Source organism: Acinonyx jubatus, chromosome A2 (genome assembly GCF_027475565.1).
Source record: "Acinonyx jubatus isolate Ajub_Pintada_27869175 chromosome A2, VMU_Ajub_asm_v1.0, whole genome shotgun sequence".
NCBI classification, from domain to species: domain Eukaryota; kingdom Metazoa; phylum Chordata; class Mammalia; order Carnivora; family Felidae; genus Acinonyx; species Acinonyx jubatus.
In genome coordinates this window covers 147,421,866-147,440,312 of record NC_069383.1, presented here as the reverse complement: position 1 = coordinate 147,440,312, position 18,447 = coordinate 147,421,866, and the positions used below count along the sequence as shown (strand labels likewise).

The window sequence follows — 18,447 nt, the reverse complement described above, 5'->3', positions numbered from 1 at the left end:
ATTTATTTTTAATTAAAAAATGTTTATTCATTTTTGAGAGAGAGGGAGAGAGAGAGAATGAGCGGGGGAGGGGCAGAGACAGAGGGAGACACAGAATCCAAAACAGGCTTCAGGCTCTGAGCTGTCAGTACAGAGCCCGATGTGGGGCTCAAACTCACAAATTGTGAGATCATGACCTGAGTTGAAGTCGGATGCTTCACCGACTGAGCCACCCAGGCACCCCTTTAGTTTTTTTTTTTTTATGTTTATTTATCTTTGAGATAGAGACAAAGAGGGGGACAGAGGATTTGAATTGGAATGGCTTTGGAGCTTGAACTTACGAACCATGAGATCATTACCTGAGCCAAAGTTGGATGCTCAACCGACTGAGCCACCCAGGCACCATGACTTGCCCAGTATTCTTATGTATGTGAGGAATATTTCAGATCTTGGTCCCAAGGAGTGTTCTTGGGGTGACCTCCAAATTATATCCATCACTATTACCATCATCCAAGCTACCACTTATTTCTTCCCAGGCTGTCTCCCTCTGATCTTGACCCTTTCGTCTGTTTTCCACACTGAGGCAAGAGAGATGTCCTTATCTTTGTAAAGCTTGAATCTGCAAACACCTCCCCTTCCCCCAACCATTACTGAGCTGCACTTAGGATCAAGCCCCACATGATCTGGCCTCTGGTCTCCTCTCTCTCTCTCCTTTCCCTTCAGTGACTGTAAATCTCCTTTGGATTGTCAAAGCCTATGAGACTAAGCTTGTCCAAGCCTCATGTGGGGTTCTCAGGTGAGGGTTGGTCTTCCAGCCATTTTGGATGTGGTCAAATTGCCTAATGAGAACTCAAAGGCAGAACAGGGGCCTGTCCTGCAATCTGATGAGATTTGATAGTGTGGTTGTCATATTTGCTGTGACTAGTCAGGGGATATACATGGGGATTGGTGGTGGACTAATTCAGTGTTCGCAGTAGATTAAGCAATAGTCTATTGAAGGGATAGAAAAGTCCGTCACATTCTAAGTGAGCTGCCCTGGCCGCCTGCCCAAGTCTTGTTTGACCTGTGTGTGTCAAACCTGTGTGGGTATGCTGACTATTTCAGAAGTTTGTGGCAACTCTAGGAGTCACAGCAGAGGTTTGTACTGCTTCACATTAGCCAAGCGTGCTAATCAGGTGACATCAGCTTCCCAAAGCAAGGGCTTCCCTGTACTTTACGCACCAGGCAGAAAGGTAAAAGAAGAGGGGACCCACCTGTCTGGAGGAGGTAGCCTTGAAGTCCTAGACTCTCTGCTTTGCCCCACATCTGATACTTTTTAATGTCCAGACAGCCCTTGTCCGGTTTCAGCTTGGCCTGCACCCATTGCTTCTCCTGCTGTTCTGTAGCTCTGCCTCAAGAATTGATTTGCTGCTATTGACCTCAACTTAATTCCCAGATCGATTCCATTGACCTGATGATGCAAGAAGGGGCTCTGAGCTGCCTCCAGGCCCAGTGGCCAGCATGACCTTCTGGAGAGACTTGTGCCTTGGAGCTCTCTTCTCTCCTGTGGGCTTAGGACACTCTAAAGCAGGTGGTCTTTGCATGTGCTCTCTTGGACCACTCTGGATACCTGTATGCAAAGCTCACCCCAGGTTGACTGTCCTTTGCTCTCACAGCTGCCTGTGAACCCTAGAGCACCCTCCCTCTTCACCAGGGTTTGTGGGAATGGGTCCCACAGAAGCCAGCTTGGCCTTTGTTGGATAGATCATTGGCTGTCCCGAGCTGGCCACAGTGTAAGTTACCCGTCTCGACTCTTGCCTCCCTCAGGATTGGTGCCAGCTCCCTGCAGGTACCTCTCCTCTGACTTGAGTGAGCGAGGGACAGGCTGAGAAAGCTGATGATGTGCCGAGAGATGCTCTTACCACTCCTTTCTGGGGTGGTCAGGAGAGACATCTTTTGTGTCTCAGAATGATTGGCTGCCCCTTCAGAGCCCCCTCAGATGTCTCATTTTGGTAGAGCCTGCAAGGTTGGCTTTTCATTCCTGCTTCCCCTTATCCTCCTTGCCTGGAGACAATGTGGACTTTCCCTCAGCCCAAGATGTCTGCAGACTGGGAGCAGCCCTTCCTGGGACTGTGCTCTCAGCTGCTGGCATGGGCCCCCAATTGTTCCCCTGAGAACAATGGGTACTCTTTTTTGGCCAGGAAGGGGAACTCATGAAAGGACCGTTTCTTTGGATGCTTGAGAGCTTTGTGGCAACCCCGCCTGCATGAGATGAACTGCAGTTTCTTCCTGCCTGGAGTGGGTGTTCCCTGGCTCTGAATGGACCTCTTGTGAACACAGCACACCGGGAAATGCGGGTTGGCGAGGGAAGGCATCTTTGGGGGTGGGTTGAAGAATGACATTTGCCCAGATGCATCAACTCAAATACTTACTGAAATGTAGACTTCTATGTTTAAAAAAAAAATTTACTGACAAGGGCTGAAAGAACATGACAAAGTAAAAATAGATAACATTGGGATTGAGGAACTGATTCTGAGCATTTTATTAATGGCTGTAACTATGCTAAGCTCTTCCTTACTTTTGGGGAAAAGAGATTAATTTTTGTTTCTAGATGGGAACAGTTAACATCAAATAAAATGCTTCATAATTCAGACCTGAAGGGCACTGGCTGAGCTGAACAGGTTGTGTTCAGAATGTGATCCTGTGGCCTTTGTGGCAAGAGCCATGTGTTGGTTTGAGGCTTGCATGTCTAGCAGCAGGATCAATGATTGTCTTTCATGGGTATGGCTCTGCTTTAACTCAGCAAAGCAAAGGCCCCTCGCACCCACTTCCCCTATGGTTGCTCACCTTATGTGGGGACAAAGTTTTGGCTCTTTGACCTCAAGCCAGAGGCTCTTCCTGTTGACCTGTGCCATCTCCCTGCAGCCCATCCATGTGACTGTCCACATGTGACTGTGGCTGAACTTGGCCACAGAGTAGATTTGTTATAGTTCATGGCCTAGACACAGGATCACTCTGATGTGAATCAGCACCATGGGGGCCTCTGAAACTTAACTGGAGGCTCAGACTCCATCAGAGGGACCATTTCCTATCTCCCTAAGCAGAGGAGCCCACACTGTAGGCCTGCCCAAAAGATGCCTTGACCACCTTATGTGCAAGTGCCTCCAAGGTATTGCATACGGTACCCAGCCACAGATGGCTCTGGGTTGGCCCAGCCTTGCAACTAGCCTGAGGAATGGGGAGTTGAAACGTCAAGAGCCAGTGACCAGGTCTGAGGGAAGCAGGGACTTTGCCAGGAAAGGCTGCTAGAGGCCTAAGGAGTGGGGTGTCCCAGGGCAGCAGTCTGTACCACTTTGAAATGGACCACTGAGAAGACCCTCTGGCATCTGTGGGGGATGCAGGGAAGGTCCCAGCCTGAACTCCTGGGGCTGTCCTGTCTAGAAGTGTTGGTTGGAAGGTGCCACCACTTAGGGCCCAAAGGACCCTCCTAAAAGTTTGTAATGTGAAGGAATTTTTTCCAGATGCAGGTTTCTCAATCATAATTCCCTAGATCCCTCTTGGCTGGCCAGAATCACCTCACCCTGGGGTAACAGTGCTTACCCATCTTTCTGAAGTCTTTGCCATGTAAGTCCTACAACTCCTACATAGGTAACGTAACACCTTGTGGGTTCTGAATGATAAAGCTTAGGTTTTCTTGGTTTCAGAAGCGAGTGGTCATAATTAATTAGGCTCTAGTGAGAGTCTAGTTCTTTAGTTTAAAAAAATTTTTTTTTCAACATTTATTTATTTTTGGGACAGAGAGAGACAGAGCATGAACGGGGGAGGGGTAGAGAGAGAGAGGGAGACACAGAATCGGAAACAGGCTCCAGGCTCTGAGCCATCAGCCCAGAGCCTGACGCGGGGCTCGAACTCACGGACCGCGAGATCGTGACCTGGCTGAAGTCGGACGCTCAACCGACTGCGCCACCCAGGTGCCCTCTAGTTCTTTAGTTTTGCCTTTCAACTATGCCTAACTGGCTGGCACATACTGTGGGTGGAAACTTGCTTGTTTGTTTAAGTTTTTAATTTTTCTTCCAGTATAGTTATCATACAGTGTTATATTAGTTTCAGGTGTATGATATAGTGATTCAACACTTCTATACATTACTCAGAGCTCATCATAAAGTGTTACTCTTTAATCCCTATCACTGGTTTTACCCACCCCCCCCACCCACCTCCCCTCTGGTAGCCATCAGTTCTCCATAGTTAAGAGTTTGTGTCTTGGTTTGCCTCTCTCTTTTTTCCTTTGTTTTGTTGATTAAATGCCACATATGTGATTTCATATCGTCTTTGTCTTTCTCTGACTGACTTATTTCACTTAGCATTATACTCGTTAGCTCCCTCCATGTCGTTGCAAATGCCAAGATGGTCCATTGTATAGATACACCACTTCTTCTTTATCTGTTCTTCTATTGATGGACACTTGGGCTGCTTCCATAATTTGGCTATTGTAAATAATGCTGCAATAAACCTAGGAGTGCATATATCCCTTTGAATTAGTGTTTTTGTATTTTTTTGGGTAAATACCAAGTAGTGCGATTACTGGATTGTAGAGTAGTTTTATTTTTAACTTAAAAAAAATTTTTTTTAATGTTTATTTATTTATTTTGAGGTGAGGGAGGGGGTGTGGGAAGCGCACAAGCAGGGGAGGGGCAGAGAGAAGGAGAGACAGAATCCCAAGCAGGCTCTGCACCATCAGCACAGAGCCCAGTTTGGGGCTCAAACTCACAAACCGTGAGATCATGACCTGAGCCGAAGTCAAGAGTTGGATGCTTAACTGACTATGCCACCCGGTGCCCCTATTTTTAACTTTTTGAGGAACCTCCATACTGTTTTTCAGAGTGGCTGCACCAGTTTGCATTTCCACCAACAGTGCACGAGATTTCCTTTTTCTCCACATCCTCGCCAATACTTGTTTTTTGTGTTTTTGATTTTAGCCATTCTAACAGGTATGAGGCGATACCTCAATTTAGTTTTGATTTGTATTTCCCTGATGATGAGTGATGTTGAGCATTTGTCTGATGGCCATCGGGATGTCTTCTTTGAAGAAATGTGTGTTCATCTCTTCTGCCCTTTTTTAAATTAGATTATTTGTTTTTTGGGTGTTGAGTTGTATAAGTTTCTTTTTACATTTTAGATGCTAACCGTTCATCAGATATGTCATTTGTGTATATCTTCTCCCATTCAGTAGGTTGCCTTTTAGTTTTATTATTTCCTTCACTGTGTAGAAGCTTTTTATTTTGATGTAGTTCCAATAGTTTATTTTTGCTTTGTTTCCCTTGCCTCAGGAGACATATCTAGAAAAATATTGCTACAGCTAATGTCATAAATTACTACCTGGGCTCACTTCTAGGATTTTTATGGTTTCAGGTCTCACATTTAGGTCTTTAATCCATTTTGAGTTTATTTTTGTGTGTGGTATAAGAAGGTGGTCTAGTTTCATTTTTTTGTATGTAGATGACCAGTTTTCCTAATACCATTTGTTGGAGAGACTGTCTTTTTCCCATTGGATATTCTTTCTTCTTGTTGAAGATTAATTGACCATATAATTTGGGTTTATTTCTGGGTTTTCTGTTCTGTTCCATTGATCTATGTGTCTGTCTTTATGCCAGTACTACACTGTTTGATTACTACAGCTTTGTAATGTAACTCAGGAATTGTGATGCGTCCACTTTGCTTTTCTTTTTCAAGGTTGCTTTGGCGTTCAGGGTCTTATGTGGTTCCATACAGATTTAAGGATTGTTTGTTCTAGTTCCATGAAAAATGCTGTTGGTCTTTTGAAAGGAATTGCATTAAATCAGTAGATTGCTTTGGGTTGTACAGACATTTTAATGATGTTTGTCCTTCTAATCTGTGAGCATGGAATGTCTTTCCATTTCTTTGTGTTGTCCGCAGTTTCTTTCATCAATGTTTTATAATTTTCAGAGTAGAGGTCTTTGATCTCTGGTTAAGTTTATTCCTAGATATTTTATTATTTTGGGTACAATTGTAAATAGGATTGTTTTTTTTTTACTAACATTTTTTACTTATTTTTGAGAGAGCACAAGTGGGGGAGGGGCAGATAAAAAGGGGGGCAGAAGATCCAAAGCGGGCTCTGCGCTGACAGCAGCCAGCCCGATATGGGACTTGAACTCACAAACCATGAGATCGTGACCTGAGCTGAAGACAGACGCTCAAACGACTGAACTGCCCAGGTGCCCAAACGGGATTGTGTTTTCTTAATTTCTCTTCATTCTGCTTCATTATTAGTGTACAGGAAGGAATGCAACAGATTTCTCTACACTGATTTTGTATCCTGTGACTTTACTGAATTCATTTATCAGTTCTAGTAGTTTTTGGTGGAGTCTTCAGGGTTTTCTGTAGTTATCGTGTCATCTGCAAATAGTGAAAATTTTTTTTTCTTTTTGTTGTCTTTTTAAAAAAATATTTTTTAGGGGCGCCTGGGTGGCTCAGTCAGTTAAGCGGCCGACTTCAGCTCAGGTCATGATCTCGTGGTCCGTGAGTTCGAGCCCTGCGTTGGGCTCTGTGCTGACAGCTCAGAGCCTGGAGTCTGTTTCAGATTCTGTGTCTCCCTCTCTCTGACCCTCCCCCGTTCATGCTCTGTCTCTCTCTATCTCAAAAATAAGTAAACATTAAAAAAAAATTAAAAAACATATTTTTTAGTGTTTATTTTTGAGAGAGAGAGACAGAGTGTGAGTGGGGGAGGGGCAGAGAGAGAGAGAGACAGACAGAATCCAAAGTAGGCTCCAGGCTCTGAGCTATCAGCACAGAGCTCAGTGTGGGGCTCAAACCCACAGACTGAGATCATGACCTGCACCCAAGTCAGATGCTTAACCGACTGAGCCACCCAGATGCCCCCTCTTTTTGTTGTCTGATTGCTGTGGGTAGGACTTCCAGTACAATGTTGAATAAAAATTGTGAGAGTAGGCATCCTTGTCTTGTTCCTGACTTTAGGAGAAAATGTTGAATAAAAATTGTGAGAGTAGGCATCCTTGTCTTGTTCCTGACTTTAGGAGAAAAGCTCTCAGTTTTTCTCCATTGAATATGATGTTTGCTGTGGGTTTTTCGTATTAAGACCTGTATTATGCTGAGGTTATGTTCCATTTAGACCTACTTTGTTGAGGGTTTCTGTCAAGAATGTTGAGGGTTTTTGGGGTGTTGTATGGAAAGCAATTTGGCAGTAAATTTCATATTAAAAAAAAGAATGTTGAGGGTTTTTATCATGAATGGATGTTGTGTCTTGTCACATGCTTTTTCTGCATGTTGAAATGATCATGTGGTTTTTATCTTTTCTTTTATTGATGTGACATATCACATTGATTAATTTGAGAATATTGAACCACCTTTGCATCCTGGGTGATTGTGGTGAATTTTTTTAATGTATTGTTGGATTCAGTTTGCTAGTATTTTCTTGGGGATTTTTGTATCTATGTTTATCAGAGATATTAGCCTATGTAGTTCTCTTTTTTTGTGTGGTGGCTTTATCTGGTTTTGGTATTAGAAACTTGCTTTTTGAGTGAGGGATTAAGTACTGGAAGTTCCTCTGCCCTTTGCTCTCTCTCCAGGTTTAGAAGGATACTAATTTGGGGTGAGAGATGTTACTTGTGTTCCATGGTGTTTAGAACAGGTGCTGTATCTTTATCAAACTTGATGTTTGACGTTCTGTGTGAGAGAGGGCACCAGCGAAACAGTTGGAGACAGTGTCCCAGAGCTGAACAGGGAGTCAGTTACTAGTCATCTATTAGTGTAGACTAAAGAGTGGCCAGAACCTTCATGTTTGTCAGTTCCCCAGTCATTAGTTGTGGTGGTTCATTGTGGGTATTGCTGGGTAACCTTTGGAACTCCATATGGGTCTGCCCAAGTTTTGTGGTTTTGATTCTTAATGTTTTTGGATGCACTTTATGGATCAATACTTCTTTTTTATTATTATTATTTTTTAAGTTTATTTATTTATTTTAAGAGAAAGTGCAAGCAGGGGAAGAGCAGAGAGAGAGGGGAGAGTGAGAATCTCAAGCAGGCTCCACGCTACCAGTGCGGAACAATGATGTCAGGTTCGAACTCACGAATTGTGAGATCATGACGTGAGCTGAAGTCAGATGTTTGAGTGAGCCACCTAGGCGCCCCTGGATCAAGAGTTCTAAAACTCCGTGTATGGCTATTGGAGATCTTGTTTTCCTCACTGGTGGGCTTGCTTTCCATCTCAGAAGCGTGTCCTTTCTGAGGGTTGCTGAAAGATTTCTGGCTATTTCTATGTGAGCCTGTAAGCTAGAGCCTGTGATCTTCAGCTTTCCTCCTGCAGTTTCTGCCTCCTATGGGTGTTCCCACTAACAGCCTGAAGACTTCTTTCCAAGGTGGCTGCTTCATAAGGCCAGCAGGCCTTGCCTCCCCCAACTCAAAGACAGTGTTGGTATTTTGGCTGAGTGACCTGAAACCCTGGGGGAGTTCCATGGCCTGGACCAGCCTGTCACCCAAACATATGTGCTGGCACTGATGAGCAGCTCACAAGAGCTCTGATTCCTGCCTCTTGTCTGCCATTCCTAGTATGGCAGCCATTAAGGGTTAGTTGTAGGTGGTACGGCTAGGGCAGAGTCTATGGCCATACCATCCTGAACGTGCCCAATCTCGTCTGATCTCAGAAGCTATGCAGGGTCGGGCCTGGTTAGTACTTGGATGGGAGACAGCTAGGGCAGAAATCTTCCTATGAGTATCTCTAAGGTTAGTGAGAATCTCATGTGCAAATGTATCAGGATGGAGCACCCCTGTTTGAGACTGAAGAGCTGGATGCTGGTCTTTGGGTTGTCCCTGCAGCAAGTTCTCCTCTACCCCACACCCCTCAGGGTTTTCATCCACTCCTGACAGATAGGTCTTAAGAGGCAAGCAAGTCCCTGAGGGTCCCTGGGCTTTGTTCCCCTGTAGGAAGGATCCTGGCTTCCCCTTCCTGTAGCCTCCCCACTTCTCTTTGATGCTTTGAGCTTCTGCTCTGGGGGATGAACAGGGAGAAATGGCCACAGTGTATGCTGGGTCCAAGGCCAGAAGGAAGACTGGGAGTGGACCCTGGACATGTCAGTGCAGATGCCTCACAATACATACTGGGTCCTCTCTCGGCCCAGGAGTGTGCGGGGAACCAGCACCCACAGAGAATCCAATGTGTGCCTGGCCCTGTGATTGTGGCAAATGATGGCATAATTTTCTTCTTTTTGCAGATGAGAAAACTGAGGCTGAGGTTGGGTCAAGCCTCAGCCTAGCTGGAGCTGGAGTTCAGCCAAGGACTCCTGGAGATGGGGCTTCTTGTCAGATCATCTGCTGTTATAGGAAGAGTCCTGGCTTGTCATAGGGGCAGCATCTCTCAGGAGTAACTTTTATAACCTGCTTCGCCCTTAGGCCTTAAGAGAAAAAGTGTGTAGAACCTGGAAGTTTTGAAAGCTTGGAAGGATGTGTGGAATTCCCATGGGCTGAAGGCCTCCTGCTTTGTCAGCGTAGAGCAGGTGCTGCATTACAGAGCATTCCCTGAACTGGGTGCCCTCAGGAGCAAGGGGCTGTTAGTGGAATCCTTCAGGGTCTGTGGACAGTGCCAGACCTTGAGGCATGTTCAGACTTCCTAGATCAGGGGCTTTCCCCAAATAGCCTTGAGAATACAGAGATGCCAGCTTGCCTGTGACTTGGCTAGGTTCCTTGTGGAGTTCATTTGTTTTGCTTCATGTGGCCCTTTATTAAAGCAAATCATTGCCACCCAAAGTGCTGCCTGGGCCTGACATTCCCAGTACCAGGATGCTCAGAGATGCATGGATTTTAGACCATTCAGTTTGGTACCTTTCCTTCCTGTATGAGGAGTACCTAAGGCCCTGGGGACTGCCTGCTTTAGGGCTAGAGATCCACATTGGACACCTGTCCTGTGGCCGGGGCATGGCTAGCACCCCAGGATCCTGAGGAGCCAGAATCTGCAGAAAGGAAGGCAGGAATGTGGGTTGGAGAGGCTATTATATGTTATTAACGTGTGATAATGTTAGTTGGCATAGTTTAAATAAGTATACGTATTCCAACAGTGGCTGTGTGGGAACCTTGGCCGAAGAGTGGCTTGGGGCTTATTCCTTAGGAAATGTCTGGCAGCAGAGCTGTGGCCCTTGGGGTCAGCAGAATAGGAATTGAGCCAGGCTGGGAAGCTTGAGGAGGTGGGGCCCTTCTCTGTTTTCTCTGTTATAAAGTGCCCTTGTATCTCTAGTGAGAGACTTGGAAAAGCACTGGGCTATGTACTCATCTGTGCTGATGGAATACATAGGGCTGGGCACAGGCACAGATGCCTGGCTACTCAGGAATGTCCCAGGGGCCTGGCCAGCCAGTTGGTACCCACTTCCAGAGCCTATCCTGGTCTCTCCTGGCTCTGTTTGGTCTTCTCTACAGGTGACTTCTCCTTGGATGACTTCACCTTGAGCTCTTTTCTAGGCCCTCCCTCTGCTAGGTGTGCTCTTATCCCAGTGGTGGCCATTGGGATGGAATGGGGTTAGGAAACATAATGGAGTGGCTGGAAACCAGGCTATACTCTGGCTCACCTACTGTCTGCCTCTCAGGGCCATAAGTCATACCCCACCTTTGTAAAACATCTCATGGTTCCCTGACTACTCTATTTAGGCCTTAAAGATTTGCTTCCTGTTTTTTGCAAAATGAGACATTTAGCCTTTGCTTTATATGTTTATATATGGATGTGACAGTTTTCATATTTAATATAACTGAAAAAAAAGTGAAGCATAGACTTTTAAGCAAAACATTTGAAGTAAGTATTTTTGTAGCTAAAAAAGGTTTTAAAGGAAAAATATATTTAGCATTTTTCATGGATTTCAAGATACCCATATTTACAGATATTTTACCATTTCAGATATTTTACCACTGTGTTTGCAGTGGATGGTGAAGGACAGGAAGGGGGGTTCTTAGTGGTGCATTAATTAGATAGTGGTCACAAAAGAAATGCTGTTCACAGGGGCGCCTGGGTGGCTCAGTCAGTTAAGCGTCCAACTTTGGCTCAGGTTCTCACAGTTCTTGGATTCAAGCCCTGCGTCGGGCTCTGTGCTGACAGCTCAGAGCCTGGAGCCTACTTCGGATTCTGTGTCCTGCTCTCTCTCTCTCTCTATGCCCCTCCTCCACTCGCACTCTGTTTCTCTCTCTCAAAAACGAATAAACATTGTGGGGGGGGGCGTGTAAAAAGCTGTTCGTATACCCTCAGTAATCTCAGTGGCTCAGACAGCAGTCAGTAAAGGACAACCCCAATAATAGTAACTTCTAATAATGTCTGATGTCTTCTCATGGGTTTTTGCTGGAAGTAGGAAATCTGTTTATAGGGAGGTAAGTATCTGGTCACTGATAAGATTGGTGGAATGACATGCTGCCTGAACACTGGGTCCTGGCTGGGAAGATCAGGTATGAGCTCTGGGTCTCCTTCCCAATCAGGTACCTGACTCTTGGCGGGAGGAAGCCTGAGGAACCAGAGCCCCTATGGAGCCCTGCAGGCATGACTCTGGTCTTCCTGCTGTGGGAAGAGAAACATTTTATTATCCCTCTGCTGACAAGCAATGGCCATGAAGGACAATTCCTGGTGCCAAGGCTAGCAGTAAGACATGTCTGTTGGCCAGTGTTGTCTCTGAGCTTAGTGGAATGGTATAGTGGAGCTAAGAGTGCCTTTGGTTAGATCAGAGAGTGGGTGCCACCTTTCTGGCATTGGGGGCAGGAATAGGTGTTTCCTAAAGGTGAGAGTAATTGTGGATAGGGCCTGGGCAAGAGGCAAGTCTTGTTTCCCTTTGTCAACTGATGGTTGAAATTTCTCTGGCAGCATTCCTTTGCGTACCTTGATTATTACCAGTCATGCCCCTTTAGAAATGGACTTCTACCCTAAAATAGGAGCACCTGGGAGGTGCTGTTGGGTGGAATAAGGGGTGAGCTCCTCAGGCCTGCCTTTGTGACTGGGCTGTCCAAGGTCAGACATGGGTTCTGTAGATTTCCCAAACTTAAGTTGACTATAGAACTCTCCCTTAGGCCAGAGCTCCTTGGAATCTTTGATAAACACTTCCAGAATAATTGTTTCCAGTACCTAACCCTGGGTGTTGCAATTTTTCTTGAGTTTTAAAAAGCAGGGTTAATTAAGGCATTATATACAGGGGCACCTGGGTGGTTCAGTTGGTTAAGCGTCCAACTCTTGGTCTCATCTCAGGTCTTGATCTCAGAGTCATGAGTTTGGGCCCCGCGTTGGGCTCTGTGCTGGGCGTGAAGCCTACTTTAAAAAAAAAAACACCAAACATTAGATACCGCTAACTGTATTTGCTACCCAAATGCATCCCACTCTACTTGAACGCGCGTCCCACTGACGTGGTTGTACAGTTGAGGCATCTGGAGACATTGAGCTGTCTCTTGCACCCAGGCCCACATGCATTTCCACCCTGGGCAGGAAGGGCATACGACTTGAGCAAAATTGTGTCTGTAGAGGGCAGGGAGAAGGCTGAGATGAGGTTGAAAGGAGTGCTGAGGGATGAGACACTTGCACCTGATTCTGCAAGCCAAGTGGGTAAGTAGGTGGCAGGGTATATATCACTGTTGTAAAAACCTGCAACATTTCTTGAGCTCCATGGCATCTGCTCTCTGGGATGAGACGCGTGTTTGAGTGCCACCAGTGCTGTCTCCCCACAGTGTGGCCTTGGGCAAATCATTTGCATTCCAAGCTAGCCTATCTGGCAGCCCCAGTCTTTCGTGACAGGTGAATGAGAGCTCCAGGAGAGGAATTGGTCCCCCCCCCCCCCCCCCCCCGCAGAAATTCTCAATTCTACCTTAAGCCTGTCACACAATTCAGGCTGGGTCCATGATGAACTGTTGTGATCATTGTCAGGTTATTCATTGACAGTACCACTTAACTCATGCTGGTATCTCTTTTAGGTGTCCACAGCAGGGAAGGAGGCCCTGCCATCCTGGCTGCACTGGGACCCACAGAGCCACACCCTGGAGGGCCTCCCTCTTGACACCGATAAGGGTGTGCATTACATTTCAGTGAGCACTGCACGGCTGGGGGCCAATGGGAGCCATGTTCCCCAGACCTCCAGCGTGTTCTCTATTGAGGTATACCCTGAAGACCACTGTGAGCCGCAGTCTGTGCGGGCGGCATCACCAGACCCTGCTGAGGTGGTGTCATCTACCTGTGCTGCCGATGAGCCTGTGACTGTTCTGACGGTCATTCTGGATGCTGACCTCACCAAGATGACCCCAAAGCAAAGGATTGACCTCCTGCACAGGATGCAGAGCTTCTCAGAAGTGGAGCTTCACAACATGAAGTTGGTACCAGTGGTGAATAATAGACTGTTTGACATGTCAGCCTTCATGGCTGGCCCAGGAAATGCGAAAAAGGTGGTAGAGAATGGGGCCCTCCTCTCTTGGAAGCTGGGCTGCTCCCTGAACCAGAACAATGTGCCTGATATTCGTGGTGTGGAGGCCCCTGCCAGAGAGGGCACTATGTCCGCCCAGCTTGGCTACCCTGTGGTGGGTTGGCATATAGCCAACAAGAAGCCCCCTCTTCCCAAACGCATCCGGAGGCAGATCCATGCCACACCCACACCTGTCACTGCCATTGGGCCTCCAACCACGGCCATCCAGGAGCCACCATCCAGGATTGTGCCTACCCCCACATCTCCAGCCATTGCTCCTCCAACAGAGACCATGGCTCCTCCAGTCAGAGATCCTGTTCCTGGAAAGCCCACAGTCACCATTCGGACTCGAGGTGCCATTATTCAGACCCCAACCTTAGGCCCCATCCAGCCCACTCGGGTGTCAGAAGCTGGCACCACAGTTCCTGGCCAGATCCGCCCAACGATGACCATTCCTGGCTATGTGGAGCCTACAGCAGTCGCCACCCCTCCCACGACTACCACCAAGAAGCCACGGATATCCACACCAAAACCAGCCACGCCTTCTACTGACTCCTCAACCACCACAACTCGAAGGCCTACCAAAAAGCCACGGACGCCCCGCCCGGTGCCACGGGTCACCACCAAAGTTCCCATAACCAGATTGGAAACCGCCTCCCCGCCTACTCGCATCCGCACCACCACGAGTGGGCTTCCCCGTGGAGCAGAACCCAACCAGCGGCCAGAGCTCAAGAACCATATCGACAGGGTCGATGCCTGGGTTGGCACCTACTTTGAGGTGAAGATCCCATCAGACACCTTCTATGACAATGAGGACACCACCACTGATAAGCTGAAACTGACTCTGAAGCTTCGGGAGCAGCAGCTGGTAGGTGAGAAGTCTTGGGTACAGTTCAACAGCAACAGCCAGCTCATGTATGGCTTGCCTGACAGCAGCCACGTGGGCAAGCACGAGTACTTTATGCACGCCACAGACAAAGGGGGCCTATCAGCTGTGGATGCTTTTGAGATCCATGTCCACAAGCGCCCTCAAGGAGACAGGGCTCCTGCACGGTTCAAGGCCAAGTTTATGGGTGACCCAGCACCAGTGGTGAATGACATCCACAAGAAGATCGCCCTGGTGAAGAAGCTAGCCTTTGCTTTTGGGGACCGCAACTGTAGCACCATCACTCTGCAGAATATCACCCGGGGCTCCATCGTGGTGGAGTGGACCAACAACACATTGCCCCTGGAGCCCTGCCCCAAGGAGCGGATCATGGGGCTGAGCCGGAGGATTGCTGAAGATGACGGGAAACCTCGGGCTGCCTTCTCCAACGCCTTGGAGCCTGACTTCAAGGCCACGAGCATTGCTGTGACAGGCTCAGGCAGCTGCCGGCATCTACAGTTTATCCCTGTGGCACCACCCAAGAGGGTGCCCTCAGAGGCACCGCCCACAGACGTGCCGGATAGGGACCCTGAGAAGAGCAGTGAGGATGACGTTTACCTGCACACGGTCATTCCAGCCGTGGTGGTTGCAGCCATCCTGCTCATTGCCGGCATCATTGCCATGATCTGCTATCGAAAGAAGCGGAAGGGCAAGCTCACCCTCGAGGACCAGGCCACCTTCATCAAGAAGGGGGTGCCTATCATCTTTGCGGACGAGCTGGATGACTCCAAGCCACCACCCTCCTCCAGCATGCCACTTATCCTGCAGGAGGAGAAAGCCCCTCTCCCCCCTCCTGAGTACCCCAACCAGAGCGTGCCCGAGACCACTCCTCTGAACCAGGACACCGTGGGAGAGTACACGCCCCTGCGGGATGAGGATCCCAATGCGCCTCCTTACCAGCCCCCCCCACCCTTCACGGCCCCCATGGAGGGCAAGGGCTCTCGTCCCAAGAACATGACCCCATACCGGTCGCCCCCTCCCTACGTGCCCCCTTAACCCACAAGCGCCTGGATGGAGGCAGGGGTAGGGCAGGGCCCTGGAGACAACACGGTGTTGTCTGTGGAGACCGGTGGCCTGCAGACCATCGCCCACTGGGAGCCGACACCTGACCTAGCACACACTGACGCGAGGCCTGGACAAGCCCGCCCTCTCTGGTCCTCCTAAACCCCAAAGCAGCTGGAGAGGCTTTGGGGACATTTTTACTTTTATTTTTTGCCTAACAGCTTTTTGTTTGTTCATAGAAAATTCTTCGCTGCGGTTTTGATGGCTGGCTCTGAAAGCACTGTTTGGAGTAGAGGTAGATGGAGCGGGGCCGTGAATGAACTCGCAGGCAGTGCCGGGCAGCTTCCCGGCTCTCTGCGTTTTGCCTTTAACACTAACTGTACTGTTTTTTCTATTCACGTGTGTCTAGCTGCAGGATGTAACATGGAAAACAGTAGCTAAAGATTAAATTCAAAGGACTTTCAGAAGTTAAGGTTAAGTTTTTACATTTAATCTGCTGTTTACCTAAACTTGTATGTATAATTTTTGGGTGGGTATGGGAAATTGCTTTGCTAAAAATAAGCTCCCAGGGTGTTTCAAACTTAGAGAAGACCAAGGGACAGTATTTTTTATCAAAGGAATCCTATTTTTTCACACTATGTAAACTTGGTTGCTCTGATACCCCGGAGCCTGACTGGGGGCCTCCTGGCCCTGGCTCTGGGGCCAGGGTCCTGGTGCTGGGCTTGCTCTCCCGCTATTGCCAGGGGCTGGAAGCCGGAGGGGCCTCCTGGCCGTGGACATCCACACCCCTACCCCATGCACGCTGGTGGCCCCCCACCAAAGGGTCTTCATTTCCATGGAAAGAGGACTCCTAAGAGGCAGTGGTGGCCGTGGCCCCCAACCTAGGTGCTCCAGGGTGGGCCAGCTGCTCGTGGCGGGGTGGCTGGGGAGGTCGAGGGACTCGACCACATCAACCTATTTTCTTTTACCCTTCTTCTGTGTGTTTTTTTCCCCTTCCTAAAAGGAATATCATGGCTTCTGAAACACTCAGTGGGGGACATTTTGGTGAAGATGCAATATTTTTATGTCATGTGATGCTCTTTCCTCACTTGACCTTGGCCGCTTTGTCCCAACAGTCCACAGCCCCACCCTGTCCCACCCCACCCCTCTTCTCTGGCACTCCAGTTCCGGGCCTTGGGCTGGGAGAGGTCTGGTGGCTGGGGAGGAGTGCCAGCAATAGTTCATAGTAAAAATCTGTGGGCTCTCAAAGCTAATTTTTTACTAAAGTTTTTATACAGCCTCAAATTGTTTTATTAAAAAAAAAGATTAAAAACGGTGATGCTTACAGCAGTTTGTACAAGCTCTTAGTGTTGATTCCATGGAACTGATGGCTTTGCTCATTTTGATTTTTTTCCCCTTCTTTTCGTAACAGTTTAAATTCTGGAATTACACTGGGCTTCTTTTGCCTTTTTTAGCAGAACGTCCGTCCGTCCATCTGCATCTCTGTCCCATGACTCAGGGGTGCCCACTCTGCTTTGATTCTCCTCCTTTGGAAGAAACCATTTTGAGCATGACTTTTCTTGATGTCTAAGGGTTATTTTGGGTACCTTTTAGGGAGGAATGCCTTTTGCAATAATGTTTCCCTTCCTTGATGGAAGGCTGGTGGGTGGACCCAGGCTCCCTTTGCAAACCGAGCAGCCACTTCTAAGCCATATCGACAGTTTTGCAGAGGATTTGTGTGTGCTGCCTCAGGAGGGGAGAGCCGGTCAGAAAGGAGGGGTCTCCAGCCTGCCCTTCTCAGAAGGGCATTCCCTTTGCACCTTTTCCCACAGGGCCCAGCCTCTCTCCCCTGCTCAGCCCCTGGTAGGGTACTCAAGTGAGCAGTGCCCCAGTTGGGAGAGCCTGTTGATGAGGGCTCATTGGACCTCTGGTGACTGGGTCTCGTGCCTCTGAGCCCTGATCCAAGCCAGAGTTTCTTCCCCACTGCCCAGAGTCAGGAGCACAAGCAGGGTCTGACCTGGTGAGATTATTTTTGATGACCTCGTCAAAAAATAAACAATTCCCAGTGTTCCAGGTGAGGGCTTTGAAAGGCCTTCCAAACAGCTCCGTTGCTCCTAGCAACCCCACCATCGGGCACTGCCACGCAGAGATGTGGCTGGCCCAGAATGGCCTGTTGCCATAGCAACTGGAGGCGATGGGGCAGTGAACAGAATAACAACAGCAACAATGCCCTTGCAGGCAGCCTCCTCCCCTGAGCGCCGGGCTGGCGACGGCCGTTGGACTCTGTGAGACAGAGAGCCAATCTCGCATTCAAGTGTTCACCAACCACTGACATGTTTTTATTTCCTTCTATATGATTTTAAGATGTGTTTTCTGCATTCTGTATAGAAACATATCAAACTAAATAAAAGCAGTGTCTTTATTACAATGCCATTGCCTCCAAGCATCTATTTCCCTGGCCCCTACATTGTTCTAGGATGTGAATGGGGTGTGGGACTGATGTCCATTTGACAGAGGGAAGAGAGGACCCATCCACGCCCATTCAGAGGACTTGGAGGTGGTCTTCGAGCAGCTAACCTGATAGCCTCCATAACCTTACCATTTTTGTGCCCCTGGGAGGGGTGAGAGTGTGCCTCAGAGCTCTGCTAACACATGAGCCCTCCTTAGCCCCTCTAATGCCTGAGTGAGCAGAGCTTCAGCTTCCTCATCTGGCAGGATGGTGGGAAAGGTCCTGCCTGTCATAGGCTGTTTGCCCCTGAGTGAGTAAGCCCCCTGCAATGCCACCCCAGCTCTTGCCCCAACTGTCTTGTGGGCTTGGGGCTGGCCAGTCTCCTAGGTAGTTTCAAGGCAGGTTTGGCCTTCGCTTTTTAGTGGGAAGAAGGGGAGAATGGTTTCTGGCCACACTGTTATGCCCTGGTGGGGCCCAGAGATACTGGGGGCCTGCCCCTATGTGTCCTGCCCAGGATGGACAGACCAGCTGGGTAGGCTTAGCATGACTCAGTGCCCAGGAAAAGGCTGGGTTGTCCTGGGACACTGCCCAGGGTGTGGGAAGCAGGGGACATAGCAGCTGTGTCCAGTAGCAGGATCAGGGGCCATTGGTCACAGAACAGCTGGTACCTCTTCTGGGCTTGCTCGTCCCCCTCCCCCCAC

General features: G+C 48.4%; 1 protein-coding gene across 5 annotated transcripts in view; it reads left to right on the top strand.

The window, feature by feature from the left end:
* DAG1 (dystroglycan 1) overlaps positions 1–17,725 on the top strand; it is a 69,878-nt gene extending 52,153 nt beyond the window's left edge. For all 5 annotated transcript variants that reach the window (XM_053219374.1, XM_053219376.1, XM_053219375.1 and 2 more), the window contains one exon: positions 12,910–17,725. In XM_053219374.1, coding sequence (XP_053075349.1) covers positions 12,910–15,312 — 2,403 coding nt within the window. In that variant the 3' untranslated portion in view covers positions 15,313–17,725. The remainder of the gene's footprint in view (positions 1–12,909) is intronic.
* The last annotated feature ends 722 nt before the right edge of the window (positions 17,726–18,447 follow it).